This window comes from Hyla sarda, chromosome 3 (assembly GCF_029499605.1).
Source record: "Hyla sarda isolate aHylSar1 chromosome 3, aHylSar1.hap1, whole genome shotgun sequence".
NCBI lineage: Eukaryota > Metazoa > Chordata > Amphibia > Anura > Hylidae > Hyla > Hyla sarda.
In genome coordinates, this window is record NC_079191.1 from 129596026 (window position 1) to 129622618 (window position 26593).

Sequence of the window (26593 nt, forward strand, 5' to 3'; positions counted from 1 at the left end):
TGGCAAGCAAGCCCTGCGTGTTACCCAAAGAAGTGGCAGATGTGACGTCACATGGGATAGGTGTTACAGTCTGGGGGGTATAGCAGACCCCCTACCACAACTCTTTGACACTCTGGGTCCCCATAAAAGTGAGTTGTTTCTTTTTTTTTTTTTAAGCTAAAGAACAGATTCTATAAAGATATGCAAAGTTTCCATACACTAACATATATTCAGCTATCCTGGTAATTTAATGTTCATAAAACATGTGACAAAATTGCTTTGTGTTGCATTTTCATTTTATATACTTTTAAAAAAGGCCCATCCCAATCTTCAGCACCAGGCCCATGATGCTCTTAATCCAACCCTGTTTATAGAGTCCTCTTATGGTGCCTTACATTGTTCATTAGATGTATGTGGAGCTGCTGTCTTTCTATCTGTCTCTTATGGTAAATAATAACATCAATTAAACTGATTTAAATGTTTGACTACTGTGGGAGTTCAGTAGAGATGGGCAAACAGCAGTAAACAGCAGAGTTTTTCTCACTACAGACTGTCTCTCCCTACTTTTTAAACCAATAATATACTGTCTTCATCACCTGTGATGATCTGGGTACTGTAAAAAAAAAAAAAAAAGCAGCATGGCACAGGGAGGGGGATAAAAGACCAGACTACAAAACCTGTCACCCCATAAAAATCCAGGGCCGATAACAGGACTTACCAATGTTTCTACAAGCCTTGGTCTGCTAGAATTTTGACTTTTTCTGGATTTTCACATACCGTATTTTACGCCCTATAGGACGCACCGGCATATAAGACGCACCCAATTTATAGGTGCAAAATCTAAAAAAATAAAGATTCTGAACCCAACAGTGGTCTTCAACATGCGGACCTCCAGATGTTGCAAAACTACAACTCCCAGCATGCCCGGGGTCCCCAGCAGGATCTTTGTTGCAGCACCCCGCTTTCATTACTGCACAGAGCAAACTCGCTCTGTGCGTAATGACCGGCGATACAGGGGTCGGAGCATCGTGACGTCACGGCCCACCCCCTTAATGCAAGTCTATAGGAAGGGGCGTAGACTTGTATTGAGGGGGCGGGGCGGGCCGTGACATTACGAAGGGGCGGAGCTGTGACATCACGATGCTCCAGCCCCTTTATTGCCCGTCATTAAGCATGGAGAGAGTTTGCTCCGTGCAGTAATGATAGCGGGGTTATTATTAAGGGAGGGGGTTTAATAGAAATTTTGAAACTTTTTTTATTTTACACTTTTTAAGTCCCCAGAGGGAATTTTTATATGCAATCATTAGATTGCATTTACTGTATAATGCTATGCCTTTGGCATAGCATTACACAGTAAGATCGGCAATCCACTGATATAGCCTCTCTAAGTCAGGCTACATCATTGAATTGGCAATCGGGCGGAATCAGGCAGGTAAGGACCCTCCTCCATCCTTTTGGCTCAGGGAACCCCCGCAATCACGTCGCGCAGGTTCCATGAGCTCCACTGAGCTGCCGGCATCTTTAACTTTAACTTTAGATGCTTTGATCGGCATTGATCGCGGTGTCTAAAGGGATTGCCTCTGGCCGGCAGAAGCAGTGAGTGTGAGGCTACTGATAGTAGCCGACACTCAATGCTCTGAAGCGAGTACAGCTCCTCTCCTATGAGACGGAGCATTCCTGTGCGGTCCTAGCATCTGTGTAGTTTGCAGAATGTCCACACGGAGATTCTCTGTGCGGACATTCCGTAGTGTGAACATAGCCTAACAGGTACACGATAATACAACTGTAATGATAACATTAATCAGATTTGGAAAAGTTTAACATTAATTAATAACATTAATCAGATTTTATCATCTTCTGATCCAGTTAGATTGGGTCATTGAGGGGAATTTATCAATATATTTAGACTGCTTTATTTCGTCTAAATTTGTTATAATGTAAGACTTTTTGTGAAAAGTCACACAAAAGTCACCCGGGCCATATTTAGTAGTTATCACAGGACAATTTATCCCTGCCCTATATAACTGTGAGTCTACATCATCTGTTTAGTTTAGATGTTACTAAAGTGCATTAAAATTGAGATGTATTTTTTTTTTTATTGCAAACTATCCTGACATGACCTGGGACAAATTATTTCAGCGTTGAATGAAAAGGTCTCTTGCTGAGACATTTGACTCAGAGTTAGAAACTCCACTTTGGGTGTGATGTTTAATGGTTATCTCAACAGTTCAACAAGTCATGTAATGATGTGATCATATAAGGAATAATGCCTTAAGGACATTTCCACAAAGAATAGGACACTGCAAAAAATTATCAAGAGACAAAATTGTAACGTAAATGCAAAAGAGATGCTTACCCACTAACTGCACTGTCCTTTCTATCCTCACCAGATAGTTTGGAGTTTTCCTTAAGGACAGGGGATGAGCTGGAGGTTGGGTCTTTCTGGTTACCCACATTTTCATTATCTATTTCCATCTTTTCTTCCCCCTTACCAACATGAAAAGAGCTCTGATGTGTATCAGGGACATAAAGAGAGGACTCCTTTGGAATGTTAATTTCTTTTCTGCACAAAAATGATGAAACAATTTGTCATAAAAGTATTAAACCAATATTTGCATATTATTGTAAATGCACATATTACGTGTACTGTTTATAAATATATACTTTTATTATAATACTTTTACTGTATAAAATTTATTTTAGCACAATGATAACAATACATCATGGGTGATTTTATAAATTTGCTTAAAAGAAAAAACAATACTGTGTTAAATTGCAGCTGTTTCTTTATACCACCTGAAGAAATGAAAATGGCTCCAATTGATAGCATTACTGTCACTGAAAATGTTTCACATGTCATAAATGCATGCCAAATGTTTTAATCAGTTGGCATCTGAGAGTTCAGGCTCTCATCAATTTACTAGATAGAGTTTGTTGAAGCGTATCGCTATCTAGCAATTGATAGGGGTTTGAATTCCCAGATCCCAACAGTTTAAAACCTTTGATCAGGTAAAAGCACTTCACTGCCCGGCTTACTACTATCCCCATCCCGACTGGCTCCATAGACTTACTATTAAGACTGTCTCATACAATGAGATGGAGAAAGCAGTGAACTGAGGAGAGACGTGCTAACTGGTGCACTTCTCTCTGACTGAATCTAGCATTATGTCAACATTAGAGATGAGCGAACTTACAGTAAATTCGATTCGTCACCAACTTCTCGGCTCGGCGGTTGCTGAATTTTCCTGCGTAAATTCGTTCAGCTTTCCGGTGCTCCGGTGGGCTGGAAAAGGTGGATACAGTCCTAGGAAAGAGTCTCCTAGGACTGTATCCACCTTTTCCAGCCCACCGGAGCACCGGAAAGCTGAACTAATTTATGCAGGAAAAGACATCAACTGCCGAGCCGAGAAGTTTGTGACAAATCGAATTTACTGTAAGTTTGCTCATCTCTAGTCAACATAATGATGGAGCCTGTGCAGCAGTGTAAACAACCTGTACGACTCTGAACTAGAGGATCCATCTGGCCCCTTGCACTGTTGTACAGGGCACTGCCAGGTTCATGAGCGCTTAACCCGTACAGGACCTAGGGCGTTTGCATACGCCTTCTGTACCTGGGTCTTAAGGACCCAGAGCGTACAGGTACGCCCGTGGGAATTCCGGTCCCTGCCGCGCACCAGGCAGGGATCGGACTGGGGTGACTGCTGATATCAATCAGCAGGCACCCTGCACAAATGCTGAGGGGGGTCATGTCGGCGATCGGCGCAAATCACAAGTGAAATCGCACTTGCGATTTGCGCAATTCCGGGTCTTACGGGTCACGTGTGACCCGATGACCCGGAGATGCAAGGTAATTGGGGGTGTAGAATACACCCCCTATCACCTACTGTATCTATGGGGAGGTGGCGATTTCGCCACCCCCCCAGGAGAGCTGCTATTGGCTGGATCGTCCAGCCAATAGCAGCCGGCAGGGGAGGGGTTAAACGGCATCCTCTGCAGGGCTGACCGTTAGCTGGGTTCAGTCAGCGGTCAGAGCTGCAAGAGGAGCCAGGGACCCCCCCCCCTGCACCGATCGGATCACCTCAGGAGACCCAAAGATACCCTAGATCAGAGACAGAATACACCAGTAGTAAAGTTTAAAAAAAAAGTAAAAAAAAAATCCCCCTCCCCTGACCCCCAAATAGGGCTCAAGAGTACGCCACATTTTTTTAGCGTGACACGGGCCCAATTACGTGTTTTTTTTGCCTATATAACGGTGTGAGATAACTAATCACACACACATAGTTAAACCAAGCACTCACTACACACTCCCCCGCCCCTCCCCCCCCCCACACCACAACAACGGTCCTCAAGCCTGATTGTATTCTGGACTACAATCAGTATATGGGGGGGGGGGGGAGAGTTGATCTTTCTGATCAAGTCCTCAAGCCATACATGGCCATGTGTATGGTACAAAAACGTTGCGGTCTACTTGTTACAGGTGGCCATGTACAACTCTTTTGTACTGTACCGGAACGCTGGCAACACAGGGACATACCTCCAGTTCCAAGAAGAAGTCCTAAAGGTCCTGATCTTTGCTGACCGGGAAAGAGCAGGCCGGACTTCCCAAGAAACTGGAGTTATAGGTGCCAGGATCGTCCCAGGCCAACATTTTCCAGGTGAAGTTCCCCACACTGGAAAGAAGGGACGATCCCAGAAAAAATGCAGAGTGTGTCACAGGAGGGGGATTCGGAAGGACACCACCTATCAATGTGACACTTCCCCCGATCATCCGGGCCTCTGCATTAAGGATTGCTTCAGGGAGTATTACACTTCCATGGAGTACTAAATTTTCCCTTTTCATTTTAATTTTCCATAATTTGACCCCAATGTACCAAGTCCAGAGTACATTCCAAACGTTGACCCCATAAACCACTAAATTGTCCCAAAAAACTATTTCATAAAAAAACAAACAAAAAAAAAACAACTGATAAGACCTCTGGGGGTATTAAAAAAAATGGGTCATGGGTCACTGAGTCACTATCATCGGGGACTTTTTATGTTGCCTCAAATACGCAGCGCTCTCTCTCCACCTGAGCGGGGTGCGTATTTGAGGCAACAGGTTAGGGACGGCCACACACATCACATTCGCAGAATGATGATTCAGAGCATCGGATTTGGGGTGGGCATATTTTTTAGTTTGGCTATGCTCTGTGTCATCATTCTGGGAAAACAACCTGTTTCATCCTTTTATGTCCCACTGTACCCCTTGTTAGTTATTAGTGTACCCCATGTAATGCCCCTTGAGGGGGGTCCCACTGTTCTGGCTCTATAGGCAGCTGTCTAGAAGCTCCAGGCCCCTGACTGCCCTCCTGTTCCTCCGTGACCAGTGAGCAGAGCCGATCTACGCCCAGATATGAGGTATGTCCTTACTCCAAAGAAATGTATTTACAAATTTAATTTTTTTTGCTGTTCTGGCACTAAATGTGACATGCCCCCCCATTTCAGCAAAATGGGACTCCTTCTCTTCTGAGCATTGTAATGTGCCAGCAGAGCCCTTGACGTCCACACATGGGGTATTTCCATGCTCAGAAGAGATGGGGTTACACATTTTGGGGGACATTTTCTCCTATTACACCTTGTAAAAATGTAAAATTTTAGGAAAAACAGCATTTTAGTAAAAAAAAAAAAAAAAATTCATTTATACATCCAAAGTGGGGTGTTGAGGCTCACTGTACCCCTTGTTACATTCCTTGAGGGGTGTAGTTTCCAAAATAGTATGCTATGTGTTTTTTTTTTTTTTTTTTTTGCTGTTCTGGCACCATAGGGGCTTCCTAAATGCGAAATTTGCAAATGTGACTCCTTCTCTTCTGAGCATTGTAATGCGCCTGCAGTGCACTTGACGTCCACACATGGGGTATTTCCATACTCAGAAGAGATAGGGTTACAAATTTTAGGGGGCATTTTCTCCTATTACCCTTTGTAAAAATGTAAAATTAGGGGTGAAACCCGCATTTTAGTTAAAAAAAAAAAAAATTTCATTTACACATCCAACTTTAACGAAAAGTCGTGAAACACCTGTGGGGTGTTAAGGCTCACTGTACCCCTTGTTACGTTCCTTGAGGGGTGTAGTTTCCAAAATAGCATGCCATGTTTTTTTTTTTTTTTTTTGCTGTCCTGGCACCATAGGGGCTTCCTAAATGGGACATGCTCCCCCAAAACCATTTCAGCAAAATTAGATTTGCAAAAGCCAAATATGACTCCTTCTCTTCTGAGCATTGCAGTGCGCCAGCAGAGCACTTGACATCCACATATGTGGTGTTTCCATACTCATTAGAGATGGGGTTACAAATTTTGGGGGGCATTTTCTCCTATTAACCCTTGTAAAAATTTAAAATTTGGGGGAAAACTAAACAAAAGTCGTGAAACACCTGTGGGGTGTTTAGGCTCACTGTACCCCTTGTTATGTTCCTTGAGGGGTGTAGTTTCCAAAATAGTATGCCATGTGTTTTTTTTGCTGTCCTGGCACCATAGGGGCTTCCTAAATGGGATATGCCCCCCCAAAACCATTTCAGAAAAACTCACTCTCCAAAATCCCTCTGTTGCTCCGTCCCTTCTGAGTCCTCTAGAAGGGACTTAGAGGACATACATATATGAGGTATTTCCTTACTCGAGAGAAATTGGATTTCACATTTTAGGAAGATTTCTCTCCTTTTACCCCTTGTAAAAATTCAAAAACTGGGTCTACAAGAACATGCCAGTGTAAAAAATGAAGATTTTGAATTTTCTCCTTCAATTTGTTGCTATTCCTGTGAAACACCTAAAGGGTTAACAAACCTTTTGAATTTCATTTTGAATACTTTGAGGGGTGCAGTTTTTATAATGGGGTCATTTGTGGGGCATTTCTATTATGAAGGCCCTTCAAATCTACTTCAAAACAGACCTGGTCCCTGAAAAATTTCGATTTTGAAAATTTTGTGAAAAATTGGAAAATTGCTGCTATACTTTGAAGCCCTCTGATGTCTTCCAGAAGTAAAAACATGTCAACTTTATGATGCAATCATAAAGTAGACATGTTGTATATGTGAATGAATATATAATTTATTTGGAATATTCATTTTCCTTATAAGCAGAGAGCTTCAAAGTAAAAAAAAAAGCAAAATGTTCAATTTTTTCATGAAATTTTGGAATTTTTCACCAAGAAACGATACAAGTATCGACAAAATTTTACCACTAACATAAAGTAGAATATGTAATGAAAAAACAATCTCAGAATCAGAATGAAAGGTAAAAGCATCCCAGAGTTGTTAATGCTTAAAGGGGTACTCTGGTGAAAACCTTTTTTCTTTTAAATCAACTGGTGGCAGAAAGTTAAAAATATTTGTAAATTACTTCTATTAAAAAATCTTAATCCTTCCAGTACTTATTAGTTGCTGAATGCTACAGAGGAAAATCCTTTCTTTTTGGAACACTGATGACATCATGAGCACAGTGCTCTCTGCTGACATCTCTGTCCATTTTAGCAACCATGCATAGCAGATGTATGCACAGCAGATGTATGCACAGCAGATGTATGCACAGCAGATGTATGCTAAGGGCAGCATGGTGGCTCAGTGGTTAGCACTGCTGCCTTGCAGTGCTGGGGACTTGGGTTCAAATCCCACTAAGGACAACAATAAATAAAGCATTATTATTATTATAATAACGTCAGCAGAGAGAACTGTGCTCGTGATGTCATCAGAGAGCATTCCAAAAAGAAAATAATTTCCTCTGTAGTATTCAGCAGCTAATAAGTACAGGAAGGATTAAGATTTTTTAATAGAAGTAATTTACAAATATGTTTAACTTTCTGCCACCAGTTGATTTAAAAGAAAAAAGGTTTTCACCAGAGTACCCCTTTAAAGTGAAAGTGGTCAGATGTTCAAAAAATGGCCGGGTCCTACAGTGAAAATTGGCTGGGTCCTTAAGGGGTTAAATGGGCACTGTCAGAATCGAAAACCTTTTATATGTAGTACATCTTGGCAAAACATTAACCTTTCTAATATGCTTCATAAAAATGTTTATTTTCTTTTTATAGAAATCATGGCTTATAAAAAAAAGACTAGTAGGGGTCCCCACACCATCCAGAACATTATCCTGTCCGGCTGCAGCATCATTATTTGTCCCAGCTGAATCACAGGCTTGGAAAAAATCTAGTAAGTGAGAGTGGGACTAGCAGTCCTCTTTGCTCACTCCTGCCCTATGTTATAAGATGAAGAGACACAGCACAGCAGACTCAGGGAGGAAGCAAATGTATGGTGAGTGATGGCAGGTTTAGTGCTTGTCTCAGACATGAGCAATGAATGTCAAAATGAGTGAGCAGCAGAACAGAGGGATTTGTACGCCAAATACAGAAGCTAGAAGCATAAACAAGACATGTAAAGCTTCTGTGTGACCTAGTGATTAACACATATGAACATAATTTTTTTCTGCGATATGACAAGTATACTTTAAGAACCACAATAATTATTTGTTATTGGGAGGGAGATTTATCATTGTTGTCTTTTGAAAGAGTGTTTTTAAGTCATTTATTTTTGCTTTGGTTTTGCTTACATGCAACATGTTTATTATACTATCACAGAGGTGTTGATAAATTTGGCGCACATAAGCAAAAAATAATAAATCACTTCAGAACACCATTTTGTATGATTTCTCCTCTCATCTGCAACATTGCTGCAGAAAAAAGTCACAGTGCTCTCCAAAGGCAATTTTGTAAGCCAGGTCTGGGCTAGTGTAGATTTGATGTGGTTTGGAGGGGATTGCAACTTTTTGTGCCACTGCAAAGTGAAAGCTGAAAATGACTTTTGCAAGATCGTTTGTAGCTTTTTGCTTACTGCCAAAAGTTGCAAAAAGCACTTTGGTTCACGTGAGACATTTCATGCGACAAATATAAGCAAAAAAAGAAAACAAAAAAAAAGCTCAGTACGACATGGTTGAATGTAGAACGGTTGGTAATAAAGCACACCTAGATGTAATCATTAAAGAGATATCTTGATTATTTCCACTTTTTGATTCGATCTATAGGGTTAACATTATTGTTATGTTAATATGGCAGCACTATATATATGATAATGAAATGCTTTGGATTACAATGTTGCTTGCTCTTGCCAACTCATGTGCTATCCATTTAACACTGCATTCTTTCCCTGATGGCCTACTATGCACATTACTATATGGTAAAATATTCCTCAGGTGATAACATGCTTTCCTGGGGGCATTTTCTAAATTCTTAAATATTTGTATAGATATTATATATTACATCTCTGTGTCTCTGTCCTCAGTAGATACATGTTCCTCATTAGTTAACATTTCTGTATAAGAGAAAACAGCCAGAGAAAAATTTTAAAATATGCATGGCATTGAGTACATTGTTTACTGAAACACTATCTATTATAGTAAATACTTTTATACAAGGGTTTCTCTGCCTTGAGCAATCCCTTTTTTGTTAGAAGAGTCCCTGACAATTATCCCGCAGCTGGGACCAGCAATCATCTCATAACTGATATTATTACACAATTCAATGGTACATGTAATGCTCGACAGCCACTCTTTGCTCTGGCCACGTAACTGGCCACTTAACTGAGCAGAGGATCTCAGTTAAACACTCACATCCCCATAGAAGGTATATGAAAATAGTTTTGTGAACCAGATAAGCCTTAATACAAATGGTTTAAAAGCAGGTCTATGCATACAGTAGTACTGGTAGATGATTGATTATGTTTAATACCCTTGAAACATGCCATATATGAAATTCACATTCCAGGCCAGGTAACAAAAATATACAGAATCTAGTAGTATACCAGTCTGCGGAGCTACCATATATTTATGGTCCCCTTCCCCTGATGATTTCAGTGTTTCTGCAGATCTGGCTGTAACAAATAGCCTCTGGTCATCAAACCTGATTGGTTCAGATTTCCACGGGTACACAGAATATGTTACTAGCTACTGACTTCAATGGGTCCCCAGCAAATCTGTTTCTGGATATTCCTCTGTGGAAGACCCGCAGCCGATTATATACACGTGAATGTACCCAATAACAGTATTAGACCCAAAACTGTTAGGTGCTAAGAAACCTGGACACCCCTATGCTGCAGGAATGCCGAAATTGACAGGTTTTTAGCAGCACAACATATTAAAAATATTTATTCATTTATAAAATGCAGAACTTTAAAAATTTGGAGGCTACATATACAGACAAATTACAAAATTACACAGAGTGGAGGTGGTGGCTGCATGAGGAGACCATATAGTGGCTGAATGACTCAGCATAGAGGCAGCATGAGGAGACCATATAATGGCTGAATGACACAGCGTGGAGGTGACAGCAGCATGAAGAGACCATATAGTGGCTGAATGACACAGCCTGGAGGTGGCGGAAGCATGAGGAGACCATATAGTGGCTGAATGGCACAGCCTGGAGTTGGCAGCAGCAAGAGCAGACCATATAGTGGCTGAATGACACAGCCTAGAATTGGCGGCAGCATGAGGAGACCATATAGTGGCTGAATGACACAGCCTGGAGGTGGTGACAGCATGAGGAAACCATATAGTGGCTGAATGACACAGTCTGGAGGTGGAGGAAGCATGAGGAGATCATATAGTTGCAGAATGAGACAGCCTCGAGGTGGCAGCAGCATGAGGAGAACATATGGTAGCAGTATGAGATGAGACAGCCTGGAGCTGGGATCAGCATGAGGAAAACATATGGTGGAAGTATGAGACAGCCTGGAGCTGGCATCAGCATGAGGAGAACATATGGTGGCAGTAAAAGACAGCATGGAGCTGGCATCAGCTTGAGGAGAACATATGGTGGCAGAATGAGACAGCCTGGAGATGGCATCAGCTTGAAGAGAACATATGGTGGCAGAATGAGACAGCCTAGAGATGGTAGCAGCATGAGGAGAACATGTGGTGACAGAATGAGACAGCCTAGAGGTGGCATCAGCAGCATCAGGAGTCCTGAAAGTGACCTGGTGACATAGTGGGGTGGTGGGTTGCAATACCAGTACCTGGTGACAAAGGTGGGTGAAAACAGGAGAACTTGGCATCAGATGTGTGGCATCAGGCGGGTGGCAGGATCAGAATAGCAGCTGAGGCAGGTAGGCAGAAGAAAACAGTCTCTTTTGTAAAAGTGTTATTGTGCACAAGTAAGTATTGAGGATATGCATTACGTAAAACTTAACTTTTAATAATATTCTTAGGATAAAATATATGTACCCCAAATTTTTTTCAAATCAAACAAAAGGAAAGGTGTGCAAAAAACACCATGTGCCACCTACACCACCAAGTATTGATGTGATGCAAAGACCTCTAAAAGGTAGAAGGGAACAACGTATGGTTCATTGTAACAGGTGGCGGTAAAAACTTACCCTGTAAGGCCCTACTCTCATATTATTAATTCCCTTCTTGGCAAGTGTTACTCGCCCTAAAAAGGGCAGCCCCACACAGGAACCTCTCCCTTTTTCCACCTGCAAACACTGCCATTTCCCAGGGCTTTTAGGTGGAAATAGGGAGAGGTTCCTGTGTGGGGCCACCCTTTTTAAGACTAGTAAAACTTTCCTCGAAAAAGTGGAAGGGAACAACATATTGTCCATTGTCACAGGTGGGGGTAAAGAATTCCCCTGTAAGGCCCTACTCTCACCCTATTAATTCCATTCTTGGCAAGTGTTACTCGTCCTTAAAAGGGCAGCCCCACACAGGAACTCCCCCTATTTCAACCTAAAAACCCTGTGAAATGGCAGTGTTTGTAGGTGGAAATAGGGAGATGTTCCTGTGTGGGGTTGCCCATTTTATGGTGAGTAACACATGCCAAGAAGTGAATAAATAATGCAAGAGTAGGGCCTTACAGGGTAAGTTTTTACCCCCACCGGTTACAATGGACCATACGTTGTTCCTTTCCACCTTTTAGAGGTCTTTGCATCACATCAATACTTGGTGGTATAGGTGGCACATGGTGTTTTTTGCACACCTTTTCTATTGTTTGTTTAAAAAAAGGTTTGCCACCACCTGCTGGTTCAGGTCTTGCTCCAGGTCTACCTGCTGCTGATGAGTTGCTTCACTATGCAGGTGAGGAAAGCTACTCATTGGTGACTGTAGACCCAGGCAGCTGCTGATGGAGCTGGTACTGCTCCTGCCGATAGGCATCTGCCAACTGACTAAGTAGGATGTCCCTGTAGTAGGTCAGTTTTGTCCTACCTGAGGGTCCAATAAAGTGGAGAGCCAGAAGTCATCCCGCTGCCGAATGGTAACAATTCGGTGGTCACTACACAAGCATGCATCGTGTCATTTGTGCAAGTGACTAGGAGGGACTCCCTGCTTTCATCTCCAATGCATACTGCCACGGTGTGTCTGGGTCCTCTGTCTCGCCTTCCTCATAACCCTCTAGCTCCTCTGGCTGCTCCTGCTCCTCCTCTCCTGTCAGATGACTAGAAAAACCACCCATCTCCTGAAACCTAAACTGTGCTCCACTGTGCCCCTCCTCCTCCAGTTCAGCCCCCACAGGGCTCATGTGGCCGTGAGATGTAGACGCCACGTCTCCAGTGCCCTGACCAGCCACTGTTTCCTACACGTGTGGTAGTAAATGAAGCTGTATAATGGCGTTGTTCATCCCATAATCCTGGCGACTGACTAATAAGGGGGCTTCCTCAAAGGGCCTAAGCAAATGGCAGGTGTCACGTATGAGCTGCCACTGGTTGACATTGAAGTTACACAGGGGAGTCCCCCTATCCGCTTGGATCATCAAGAAATAGGTGATTGCTTTTCTCTGTTTGTATAGTTGTATATGGAGGGTGGAATTCCAACATGTGGAATTGTTGCAAATCAGACTATCTTGGAGGATACCGTTCTGACGCTGAACCTCAAGGAGGGTGTGCTTTGTGGTGTACAAGTTGCTAAAGTGCATGCAAAGTTTCCTTCAGATTGTTAGGATGTCTTGAAGATGGGGGGAACACTTCAGGAACCACTTGACAACCACATTGAACATGTGTGCCATGCAGGGCGCATGGCTCAGGCTTCCTTGTCGCAGCGCAGACAAGATGTTCTTCCCATTGTTGGTCACCATGGTGTACAATGCACTCCACTACGCTTAAAAAAGTATTTGTCTACAACGCCAGCAGGTATGTATGTTTGGCTGGCCTTTCACAGTAACTAGGCCCTTGAGACTTTAACAGGAACAAAATGGTACACCACTTAGATGTACGTATGTGGTATGCACTTATGAGGGGAGTACAACTGCTGCCCCATCTTACATTTAAAGAACCAAAAAATCTGGAATACCCCTTTAATTAAGGGGAGCACAAAAGGTCCTACCTGTTCTTCTCTCCAACATACAAATTCCACACCCTGATTGTCTCAGAAGTACACCCCTCTGAGACAAGAGGCGGCGGGTGCTTGTCCCAATCATGGCATGTAGGCAAAACTACACCCACAGACAATGTCCAATTGATGCATGATATCGCCACAACATCAGTCACATCACGCAGCTGCACGTGATGATCGACCTGCAAATGATTTTATAAATGTGGACATACAGTATCTCTCCAGCTGTCAACCATTTCAATGCTATCACTTCTTCCTTATTTTTGAATGGGTGTAAACCTGTCTGAGAAGTACTTCCATGCTGACTTCACATACTGTCTAAAAGTTGTATAACACATACAGTGAGTGACAAAATGTAGCCAAACAAAAGTAAGTATATAATTATTTAAAAATGTATCAGGTCAGCTTACAATCTGTAAGTTTTGAAATTATTAAACCATATATGATAGCAAATTTTTCTTGAAAATTACTCCTTTTTCTAATTTTGCACTGACTACTACACTATTACAATGAGTGTGTGGGGCTTTTCAGGAGGGTATGTTTTCCCACATCCTGAAATTTTAACTTTAATTTACTGCATAATATAGGCAAAAATTATAGCAAAGGATCCACACCAGCTACTAGCTAGAGCAGATTGTAATGCACTGACAGTAAAAGATGCACCAAATGTATTAAGGCCTTTTAACACATTTGGCACAGCTGTGTAACACATACACACATAAGTAGCCCACGCATAACGTTCTGTAAATTTATTAAACAGCAAACTGCCTAGTTTAAGTTTACATTGTCTTAGATTATATTCAAAGCAGTGGTAAACCTGGGCCAGTGATTTAGATTCATTTTGATAGCAACACTGCTGGCAAATTGTGTGAATAGCTCGTGTCCATTTAAAATTAAAATAGGGCTTTTGTTCTCTACAATATAACAATGTCACAAGTTTTGCAATATAAACATATTTGGTATTGTTATGTACAGAAGAAATAGAGAAATTGTTTTTAGGCTACAAATTATTGATTCAAACTACTTTAGAAGAGAACATGAAAATATGATAAAAATGTAATTACAGACTGGAAAAGGCAGTGAATTCTCATATATCTAGTGAAATCAATCAATTCCAACTGATGGAAATATGACTTTGCTATAGCCCAAATTAGCCAAAAAGTATTTAAAAAGGATTAGAATAAGGCCAAAAAGGGACCAAAATGCAAAAAAAAAAAATGGGCGAATGAACATTGAACATTGGGCGAATGAAACTGAAAGTTTCAATTGTTTTTTGCCTGAAAAAATTGCTATTTTTTTAAGGCTCAGACTGAACCTCAAAATATGTTGTGTGCAAATAATTTCAGTCTCTGATCTAACACTATACAGTCCTTATCCATTAGAGGTAAAGGTTACTCACAAATCTTCACTTCTCAATTATGTGCTTTAAATTGGTCATAAAAATAGATTGGGATCTTTTACATTACTAGTGCCCCAAAGTCCCATACATAAGTCTATTTCTGATAGCATAGTTGAGGTAGAAATTTCTGACTATACTGTTTGCTGCCTGCCTCAACTACCTGTGTTGACTGTATTCTGCCTGCCCTTCTGGCCTGTTACCTGCATTGGCTAAACTCCATCTGCTCCGACCTCAGCCCGATCAATTACATCAGCTATCTGCTCATTTGGTAATCTACCTGGATATGTCAGCAATTATTGGAGACAATTTTGAGGGTAATAACCTTCTTTTTGTGCTTTTCTTGCTTCTATGCCATATCCCTCCCTTCCCCCCTCCTCCTAATTCTTTCGTTCTTTTTTTCTCTTGTTGGCCTGTTTCCTCTAATAATAATACATTTATAGACATGCAGTGGGCTAAACAAATCATTTATATTTCTCAACTGCTGTATGTGTCCAACATCACCTGTATGACACGTATGACTTGACTGATATTGTGTTGCCATTTCATGGTAGTGTTTCTTTTTTCTTTCTCTACCTACTTGTATAAAAAAATTTTTTTATCAAGTATCATGCTTGGTACATATTTTTACAAACCAACCTTTTTTCATACAAATGTAAGCCACCAATGGAATACAGAAAAACACTAAAATTAGGCAACTCAGAGAAATGTACGTCTTTTGTTGTGCTATCTTAATTCTGTTATTCTTTTGTGGTAACCATTTTTCTGGCTCCCATACAGATTTGAAAGAGGGGGTAGTATAATGGTGAACACATGGGCTGACTTGGCTGAATGTACACATTCTCCATAGTTCTGCAATAATGTGACATTTTATACATAGATTAAAACAAAGAAATGTACTGAACGTTAGAATAAAGGGGACAACACACACATAGTACTGGAGAAACCTTGGTCCTAAAATAGCATGACAACATTTATTATAGGGAATGTATCACCAATTTTTTTTTACTAATTACAACCAGATACCAGAATTATTTTCTGATCTGTTTTAGTCTATTTTATTGCATTGTGTATGATTATGGAGGCAGCCATTTTGTCTTGGCTGCTCTTTATATCAGGTCCAGATGGCATTCACCCTCGTGTTCTAAAGGAATTAAGTAATGTGATAGACAGACCCCTATTTTTAATATTCACAAACTCTATAGTAACAGGTACTGTTCCCCAGGACTGGCGCATGGCAAATATGGTGCCAATATTTAAAAAGGGATCAAAAGGTGACCCTGGGAATTATAGACCTGTTTGTTTAACCTCCGTTGTATGTAAATTGTTTGAGGGTTTTCTAAGAGATGCTATTTTGGAGTATCTTAATAAAAATAAATGTATGACCCCATATCAGCATGGCTTTATGAGGGAACTGTCCTGTCAAACTAACCTGATTAGCTTTTATGAGGAGGTGAGCTCCAGACTGGACCAGGGGCAATCGCTGTATGTCGTATATCTGGATTTTTCCAAAGCGTTTGATACGGTGCCACATAAAAGGTTGGTGCATAAAATGAGAAGGATGGGGCTGGGGGAGAATGTGTGTAAGTGGGTAAGTAACTGGCTCAATGATAGGAAACAGAGGGTGGTTATTAATGGTACTTATTCTGATTGGGTGACTGTTACTAGTAGGGTACCACAGGCATCCGTCTTGGATCCTGTTCTATTTATTATATTTATTAATGACCTTGTAGAGGGGTTGAATAGTAAAGTAGCAATCTTTGCAGATGATACTAAACTTTGTAAAGCGGTAAACACTATAGAGGACAGTGCACTGTTACAAATAGATCTGGATAGGTTGGAGGTTTGGGCTGGGAAGTGGCAGATGTGGTTCAACACTGATAAATGTAAGGTAATGCACATGGGGAAGAAAAATCCAGGCTGGGATTATGTAGTAAATGGGAGAACACTTGGGACGACTGACATGGAAAAGGATTTAGGAGTCTTAGTTAATAGTAAATTTAGCTGTAGTGACAAGTGTTGGGCAGCTGCTGCCAAGGCAAATAAAATCATGGGGTGCATCAATAGGGGCATAGATGCCCACGACAAGAAAATAATTCTACCGTTGTACAAATCACTAGTCAGACCACACATAGAATACTGTGTACAGGCACCAGTGTACAAGAAAGATATAGTGGAGCTAGAGAGGGTTCAAAGACGGGCAACCAGAGTAATATGGGGAATGGGAGGACTACAGTACCCAGAAAGATTATCAGAATTAGGGTTATTTAGTTTAGAAAAAAGAAGGCTTAGGGGAGACCTAATAACTATGTATAAATATATCAGAGGGACAGCACAATGATCTCTCCCATGATCTATTTATACCCAGGACTGTATCAATAACAAGGGGGCATCCTCTACGTTTAGAAGAAAGATGGTTTCTACACCAGCACAGATGGGGATTCTTTACTGTAAGAGCAGTGAGACTGTGGAATTCTCTTCCTGAGGAGGTGGTCATGGTGAACTCTGTAAAAGAGTTCAAAAGGGGTCTGGATGCATTTTTGGAGAATAATAACATTACAGGTTATGGATTTTAGCTCTATAGGGACAGAACGTTGATCCAGGGATTTATTCTGACTGCCATATTTGGAGTCGGGAAATAATTTTTACCTCTAGTATGAGTGTTTTTTTGCCTTCCTCTGGATCAACTCAGTAGGGACTCATTAGGGTTATAGGTTGAACTTGATGGACTTTGGTCTTTTTTCAATCTCATGAACTATGTTACTATGTTACATAATTTAGAAATATGCTTCACAGCAGCCACATAGACCAAAAGAATCCGTAGATTAGAGGCAATTCATTAACTTGTCAGCGTTTTCAAGGCATGCTCTGTGACCTGTGCAGAGATCATTGTGCAAAGAGGAAGAGGAAGAAGAATTTGTAATTTACCTATTGTGAATGGTGGATCATGTGCTATCTATATATAAGTGTCCTCTTTGATTGTAATCCTGCCTGTGATGATAAAAGACTACTGAGAAGTGACCTCTACAGAACTTCAAGTATCAGAATATTATGAGGCTCTGTGACCAGAGTGAAAACTGCAAGATTTCAATGTTTTTCCAATATAGATATTGACATTGAAATTAAAAACAATCTGCAAAGATCTTTCTAAAAGAATATTTAACATAAAAAGTAGCTTTAAACAAACTGTCTGGTTTATCCATACCACCCAATGAGAGCAATTAAGAGAAAAATTAAGCTGATCTCTGATTAGTTGCTATTTCTACACACCATCTACGCCCATTGCGAATTAATATATGTTTTACTCACTGACAAATTAAACCACTAAAAGGTAAAGAAGGGTAAAAAAGGGGAGCAGCATTATGATGAAAATAAAATAACTCTCGTCACTCTGAAGGGCTAATCTAACAAAGCCATGCAGGTTTATAAAAATCTTTTAAAATTACAGGTACATTAGACATACTAATCTTTATTCAAATCATTTTAAAATCTTGGAATGTAATTATGGTTTTCTGAACTAACACATTTTGTGCCCATGTGGCTCTTAGTTGTAGTGTACAGGGGTAACAGTGGTAACATTTTTAACAAACATTAACAAACCAATGACACCATGAACACATGGTGAAACACCATGACTAATATATAGACATAAAAAGAATAGTCACATGCGCTGGATGTGGATGTGTATTAAGGAGCACAATCTGCAGCTTCACTAATGTACGTTTCCCTGTAAATACGTACTACCCAAACAATTGACTCAAAATACTAATGATAGTGAGCACTGAGTGGGGCTTAAGTGTGTAATGGTGGTAACCAATGGCAACCGAATTACTTTAGATCCGCGTAAATGTATGTGTTATGACGTGGATCCTCCTATGTGGATGACTACAGGAGATATGTGCACAATAGATGGCTATAAGAAAAAATATAAGTAAATACAGATAAATAATGTGATAAATTTTTAAAAACAAGATGTGACTACTAAAATATATGATCCATTCTACCTGATAGAAAGTCTGTGTAGAGGTAGAGTGCTATAGCACTGATACACGCTGCTTCTAATATTGAATTGGTGTGCTGAGCGGATTCTGCCTGGTAAAACGGAATATGTATGGACTGCTCTGTGGGCGTTAGTACATAGGTAAATACGCAGGCTCTCACATACTAAATGCCTAATACAGGTTTACTCCAACTGCTGACACAGAGCTGGGTACCTGTATTTCCTCTGCTATAAGTTCTGTGGTCGTCCGCAGCACATTTTCCATTCCTCCAATGCGATGCGGTTTCTGATGTTTCTCCGGGTGTATGTTTATTCTTGGTGCAAAAAAGGCAGTGGGAGAATGCCCTGGCCGGTGGCGTCTCAACCAAAATGCATCCAAACTATGTTGCTGGCAGTGAGTAGTGACATCACTACGGTGGCTCCCTGGTCCCACAAAGCTTTTCGATGCCTTTGGGAAACAATACTGCGGTTTCCTGCGTCTGGGCAAGACCATTACCCCCAATACACACTTAAGCTCCACTCAGCACTCACTATCATTAGTATTTTGAGTCTAACATATAATCATGCCAATCACAGGAAAACTTGGAAGACAGTAAACAAAAGAAAACCAAGCCCTTAATAAATGTGAAGTAAAAAATACTGTTATTGACAATATTGATAGGAAAATAAAGCCCAAGCATGTAAAATTAGTTGTTATATAAATGAAATAATCAAACGTTTAGTCCTGATGACTGAAGGCTAATAGAGTAATGATGACTAGGAATATTGTAGAGGCAAAAACTACTAAAAATATGCCCAGATGTGTATAAGATAATTAGTGTGGTCCCAAAAGGTGAAAATGGGGTAAGTTTTATTGCTGGTAAACACTACATCCCCAACCACCTGGGAGAGAAGCTTTTTTGCTACTCATTTTGCTTCCATGATCCCAGAGTTGATTCCTCACAACTTGGTGGAGCTAGACTGAGAAACGCCCCCTTTCTATAGTGACCTCACCATGCTTCTAAGGTATGCACTTCCTTGGTCCTCTGTTAATTTTATCTTTTGCATTTCTTGTTTTGTTTTTTCCCTTTTATATTGTGCACTTTATGCATTAATAACTCTGGGATGCTTTTAGTTTTTATTCTGATTCCGAGAATGTTTCTTCGTGACATATTCTTCTTTAACATAGTGGTAAATTTTCGTAGTTACTTGCATCCTTTCTTGGTGAAAAATCCCAAAATGTCATGAAAATTTTGCATTTTTCTAACTTTGAAACTCTCTGCTTGTAAGGAAAATAGACATCCCAAATAAATTATATATTGATTCACATATACAATTAGTCTACTTTATAATTGCATCATAAAGTTGACATGTTTTTACTTTTTGAGGGCATTAAAGGGCTTCAAAGTCTAGCAGCAATTTTCAAAATTTCCAGGAAAAATAAAAAATCTGAATTTTTCAGGGACCAGTTAAGTTTGAAGGGGATTTGAGGGGCCTTATAAATGACCCCCATTATAGAAACTGCACCCCTCAAAGTATTCAAAATGACATTCAGAAAGTTTGTTAACCCTTTAGGTGTTTCACAGTAACAGCAGCAAAGTGGAGGAGAAAAATCTAAATCTCCATTTTTTACACTAACATGTTCATGTAGCCCATTTTTATCTATTTTTACCCATTTTTACAAGGTGTATGAGGACAAAAAGATCCCCAAAACTTGTAACCAAATTTCTCTCAAGTAAGGCAATACCTCATATGTTGAAGTAAAGTGCTCTGCAGGCTTGCAACATGGTTCAAGAGGGAAAGAGCAACTGTGGGATTTTGGGCAAATTTTGCTGTCATTGTTTTTGGGGGACATGTTGCATTTATGAAGCCTCCATGGTGCCAGAACAGCAAAAAAAAAACAAAAACAAAAAAAAACTCCACATGGCACACTATTTGGGAAACTACATCCCTCAAGGTACATAACAAGGGGTATAGTGAGCCATAACAACTCACAGGTGTTTGACAGGTTTGCGTTGAAGTTGGATGTGAAAATGAAAATTTTGACTTTTAACACTAAAATTAGGGTGTTGCTCCAAATTTCCAATGGACCCCAAAATTTGAAGCCCAATTTCTCCCGAGTAAGGATATGTGGACGTAAAGTGCTCTGCTGGTGCACTACAGGTCTCAGAACAGAAGGAGCGCCATTGGGCTTTTGAAGATAGAATTTTCCTGAAATGGTTTTTGGGGGGCATGTTGTATTTAGGAAGCCCCCATCGTGCCAGAACAGAAAAAAAAAAAACACATGGCACACTATTTTGGGAAACTACACCCCTAAAGGAACGTAACAAGGGCAGAGGCATACCTAGTGCCCGGGGCACCCCTGGTGAGGTGCTGTATCAGTGCCCCCCCCCTCCCTTAAAAAAAGAAAGAAAAAAAAGACACTCTAGGAAGGCCTGGCATTGGATTTACCAGGCTTTTGTCTATGCTGGCAACCACTAGTAGGTAAAGCTGGCAACCACTAGTAAGTAAGTAAATATGCTTACAGACGTGCATAGCTACAGCATCCTAAATTATTTAAGGGGTTAGTGCCATATAATAGGCCCTCTGTAATAGGCCCAGCAATTAGTTAATGAACCAGCAAACACTTGCTCATAAATTGATCGCTGGCATTTCAAAGGTTTAAAAATCCTCATTTGTTGGCTGCACATTTCCCCATTTCCCATTTCATAATATTACTGACCAAATCCTGTATACAGAGACCAATCATACTAATAATACCAGTATACAAGGAGGAATATTATCCCCATACATATCACTGTCATACTGATACTGACCAAATCCTGTATACTGAGACCAATAACACCAATAGAAGATGTCTTCTGATTGGAGTCGTTCACTTCTCCGGCTCAGATCACCATGATGACTTCTCCCGGCCAAGACTTGTCTCCCGGCACCATCCCCATCTATTTACAAACTTCCCATGTGCATTGCCCCATATATGGGGACATCACTGTGTATATTATCCCTGTACTGTGACATCACTGTGTATATTATCCAGGTACTGTGACATCACTGTGTATTATCCCTGTACTATGACATCACTGTGTATATTAACCATGTACTGTGACATCACTGTGTAATATTCCTGTACTGTGACATCACTGTGTGTATTATCCCTGTACTGTAACATCACTGTGTGTATTATCCATGTACTGTGACATCACTGTGTGTATTATCCATGTACTGTGACATCACTGTTTATATTATCCCTGTACTGTGAGATCACTGTGTATTATCCCTGTACTGTGACATCACTGTGTGTATTATCTCTGTACTGTGACATCACTGTGTATATCCCTGTACTGTGACATCACTGTGTGTATTATCTCTGTACTGTGACATCACTGTGTGTATTATCCCTATACTGAGACATCACTGTGTATATTAAAGGGGTTATCCCGTGGGATGGTTTTCTTTTTAAAACAAACCCCTATAACCCTGTACATGCATATTAACGCTGTACTGAGATGTCACTGGGCATACCAACCCTGGATTGTGACTCACAGTACAGGGTTTATACGCACAATGATGTCATTGTACAGGGTTAATACAAACATTGACATCACCGTACAGAGATAATATACAGGGATATCACAGTACAGGGATAACGGACTGTGATGTCACAGAACAGGGATAATATACACTGGGATGTCACAGTACAGAGATAATACACTCTGATGTCACAGTACAGGGATAATATTCACCGTGATGTCACAGTACAGGGATAATACACAGTGATGTCACAGTAAAGGGAAAATATACATCCTGATGTCACTGTCACGATTCGGCAGGCTGGAGGTGGATCCTCTGTGCCATAGAGGGATTGGCGTGGACCGTGTCAGTGGACCGGTTCTAAGTTGCTACTGGTATTCACCAGAGCCCGCCGCAAAGCGGGATGGTCTTGCAGCGGCGGTAGCAACCAGGTCGTATCCACTGGCAACGGCTCAACCTCTCTGACTGCTGAGATAAGCGCGGTACAAGGGAGTAGACAAGAGCAAGGTCAGACGTAGCAGAAGGTCGGGACAGGCGGCAAGGTTCATAGTCAATGGTGGAATAGCAGGAGGTCTGGAACACAGTATGGGTAACACAGTAAAGCTTTCTCAAGGCACAAGGCAACAAGATCCGGCAAGGAAGTGCAGGGAAAGTGAGTTCATATAGCCAGGGAGCAGGTGGAACTAATTAGGGTGATTGGGCCAGGCACCATCATTGGTGCACTGGCCCTTTAAATCTCAGAGCGCAGGCGCGCGCGCGCCCTAGAGAGCGGAGCCGCGCGCGCCAGAGCATGACAGCCGGGGACCGGGACAGGTAAGTGACCTGGGGTGCGATTCGCGGGCGGGCGCGTCCCGCTATGCGAATCGCATCCCCGCCGGCCATGTCAGTGCAGCGCTCCCGGTCAGCGGGTCTGACCGGGGCGCTGCAGGGAGAGAAACGCCGCGAGCGCTTCGGGGAGGAGCAGGGACCCGGAGCGCTCGGCGTAACAGTACCCCCCCCCCTTAGGTCTCCCCCTCTTTTTGTCTGGATGTCGCTCCACAGAGGATGAGCACATCGGGAGCGATTGTAGAGTCTCCTTCTGGGGGACAGTAAAGTCCTGGGTTTTAACAAGAATGGCAGATCGGTCAGAAGGAGTGGGAATGGGGAGGGGGGGGTAGAGGGTGAGGCTTGGCACGGGGCAGAGTGTCACCAGGACAGGGACTATGAGGGGGCAGGGCACAGTCCTGACAGGCCTTGGGGAGACCAGGCACAGGAGGAGACACTGAGGACCGACAGACGGGGCTGGGAACAGACGTGAGGCACTCTTTGCGGCAAGCAGGACCCCAATTCTTGATCTCCCCGGTGGTCCAATCAAGGGTGGGAGAATGGTGCTGGAGCCATGGCAGACCGAGGAGGATTTCAGAGGTACAGCCGGGCAAAACCAAAAATTCAATCTCCTCGAGATGCGGTCCAATGTTAATAAGCAGGGGCACTGTGCGATAACGCACAGTGCAGTGCAGCTTGACTCCGTTGACCGAAGAAATATAGAGCGGCTTGATGAGACGGGTTACCGGGATGCAGTACGTATCAAGCAAAGAGGCCAGAATAAAATTTCCAGAAGAACCAGAGTCCAAGACGGCCACAGCAGAGAAGGAGGAGTTGGCAGAAGGAGAAATCCGTACGGGCACAGAGAGACATGGAGAAGCAGACTCCGTACCCAGAGACGCCAGGCCCACATGAGCAGGTTGCGTGCGTACATTTTCCAGACGTGGAGGACGAATAGGGCAATTCACCAAGAAATGTTCGGTACTAGCGCAGTACAGACATAGATTTTTATCCCTGCGGCGAGACCTCTCTTCAATAGTCAGACGAGACCGATCTACTTGCATAGGCTCTTCGGCGGGAGGCACAGGGGTAGATTGCAAGGGATACCGAGAGAGAGGTGCCCAGGGATTAAGGTCTTTTTCCTGGCGGAGTTCCTGGTGTCTTTCCGAAAAACGCATGTCAATGCGGGTAGCCAAATGGATAAGTTCATGCAGGTTGGCAGGAATCTCTCGTGCGGCCAGCACATCTTTAATGTTACTGGATAGGCCTTTTTTAAAGGTCGCGCAGAGAGCCTCGTTGTTCCAAGATAATTCGGAAGCGAGAGTACGAAATCGGATGGCGTACTCGCCTACTGAAGAATTACCCTGGACCAGGTTCAGCAGGGCAGTCTCGGCAGAAGAAGCTCGGGCTGGTTCCTCGAAGACACTGCGAACCTCAGAGAAGAAGGAGTGTACAGAGGCGGTGACAGGGTCATCGCAGTCCCAGAGCGGTGTGGCCCAAGACAAAGCCTTCCCAGACAGGAGACTGACCACGAAAGCCACCTTCGACCGTTCTGTAGGAAATTGGTCCGACAACATCTCCAAATGAAGGGAACATTGTGACAGAAAACCACGGCAGAGTCTAGAGTCCCCATCAAATTTGTCCGGCAGGGACAAGCGGAGGTTAGGAGCGGCCACTCGCTGCGGAGGAGGTGCAGGAGCTGGTGGAGGAGATGGTAGCTGCTGTTGCAGATGCTGTAGCTGCGACTGTAGTTGCTGTACCATGGTGGACACTTCCGACAGCTGGTGACTTAGATGGGCGATCTGTCGGGATTGCTGGGCGACCACCGTGGTGAGGTCGGAGACAGCTGGCAGGGGAACCTCAGCGGGATCCATGGCCGGATCTACTGTCACGATTCGGCAGGCTGGAGGTGGATCCTCTGTGCCAGAGAGGGATTGGCGTGGACTGTGTCAGTGGACCGGTTCTAAGTTGCTACTGGTATTCACCAGAGCCCGCCGCAAAGCGGGATGGTCTTGCAGCGGCGGTAGCAACCAGGTCGTATCCACTGGCAACGGCTCAACCTCTCTGACTGCTGAGATAAGCGCGGTACAAGGGAGTAGACAAGAGCAAGGTCAGACGTAGCAGAAGGTCGGGACAGGCGGCAAGGTTCGTAGTCAATGGTGGAATAGCAGGAGGTCTGGAACACAGTATGGGTAGCACAGTAAAGCTTTCTCAAGGCACAAGGCAACAAGATCCGGCAAGGAAGTGCAGGGGAAGTGAGTTCATATAGCCAGGGAGCAGGTGGAACTAATTAGGGTGATTGGGCCAGGCACCATCATTGGTGCACTGGCCCTTTAAATCTCAGAGCGCTGGCGCGCGGCGCCCTAGAGAGCGGAGCCGCGCGCGCCAGAGCATGACAGCAGGGGACCGGGACAGGTAAGTGACCTGGGGTGCGATTCGCGGGCGGGCGCGTCCCGCTATGCGAATCGCATCCCCGCCGGCCATGTCAGTGCAGCGCTCCCGGTCAGCGGGTCTGACCGGGGCGCTGCAGGGAGAGAAACGCCGCGAGCGCTTCGGGGAGGAGCAGGGACCCGGAGCGCTCGGCGTAACAGTCACAGTACAGGGAAAATATACACCGTGATGTCACAGTACAGGGATAATACACAATGATGTCACAGCAAAGGGAAAATATATACCCTGATGTCACAGTACAGGGAAAATATACACTGTGATGTCACAGTACAGGGATAATACACAATGATGTCACAGCAAAGAGAAAATATACACCCTAATGTCACAGTACAGGGAAAATATACACTGTGATGTCACAGTACAGGGATAATACACACAGTGATGTCACAGTACAGGGATAATATACACTGTGATGTCACAGTACAGGGATTATACACACAGTGATGTCACAGTACAGGGATAATACACAGTGATGTCACAGTACAGGGATTATACACACAGTGATGTCACAGTACAGGTATGATACACACAGTGATGTCACAGTACAGGTATAATACACACAGTGATGTCACAGTACAGGGATAATACACACAGTGATGTCACAGTACAGGGATAATACACAGTGATGTCACAGTACAGACACAATACACACAGTGATGTCATAGTGCAGGGATAATGTACACTGTGATGTCACAGTACTGGGATAATATACTGTGATGACACAGTACAAGGATAATATACAGATGGCTGAAAATGTTGGCACCCCTGACATTTTTCAAGAAAATGAAGTATTTCTCACAGAAAAGGATTGCAGTAACACATGTTTTGCTATACACATGTTTATTCCCTTTGTGTGTATTGGAACTAAACCAAAAAAGGGAGGAAAAAAAGCAAATTTGACATAATGTCACACCAAGCTCCAAAAATGGTCTGGACAAAATTTTTGGCACCCTATTAAAATTGTGGAAAAATAAGATTGTTTCAAGCATGTGATGCTCCTTTAAACTCACCTGGGGTAAGTAACAGGTGTGGGTAATATAAAAATCACACCTGAAAGCAGATAAAAAGGAGAGAAGCTCACTTAGTCTTTGCATTGTGTGTCTGTGTGTGCCACACTA

At 42.5% G+C, this 26593-nt stretch overlaps 1 protein-coding gene across 6 annotated transcripts in view; it reads right to left on the reverse strand.

Moving 5' to 3' along the window:
- The window catches only part of VEPH1 (ventricular zone expressed PH domain containing 1), a 560486-nt gene that overhangs the window by 221404 nt on the left and 312489 nt on the right, over positions 1-26593 (reverse strand). For all 6 annotated transcript variants that reach the window (XM_056565020.1, XM_056565022.1, XM_056565023.1 and 3 more), the window contains one exon: positions 2336-2542. In XM_056565020.1, the coding sequence (XP_056420995.1) occupies positions 2336-2542 (207 nt within the window). The remainder of the gene's footprint in view (positions 1-2335; positions 2543-26593) is intronic.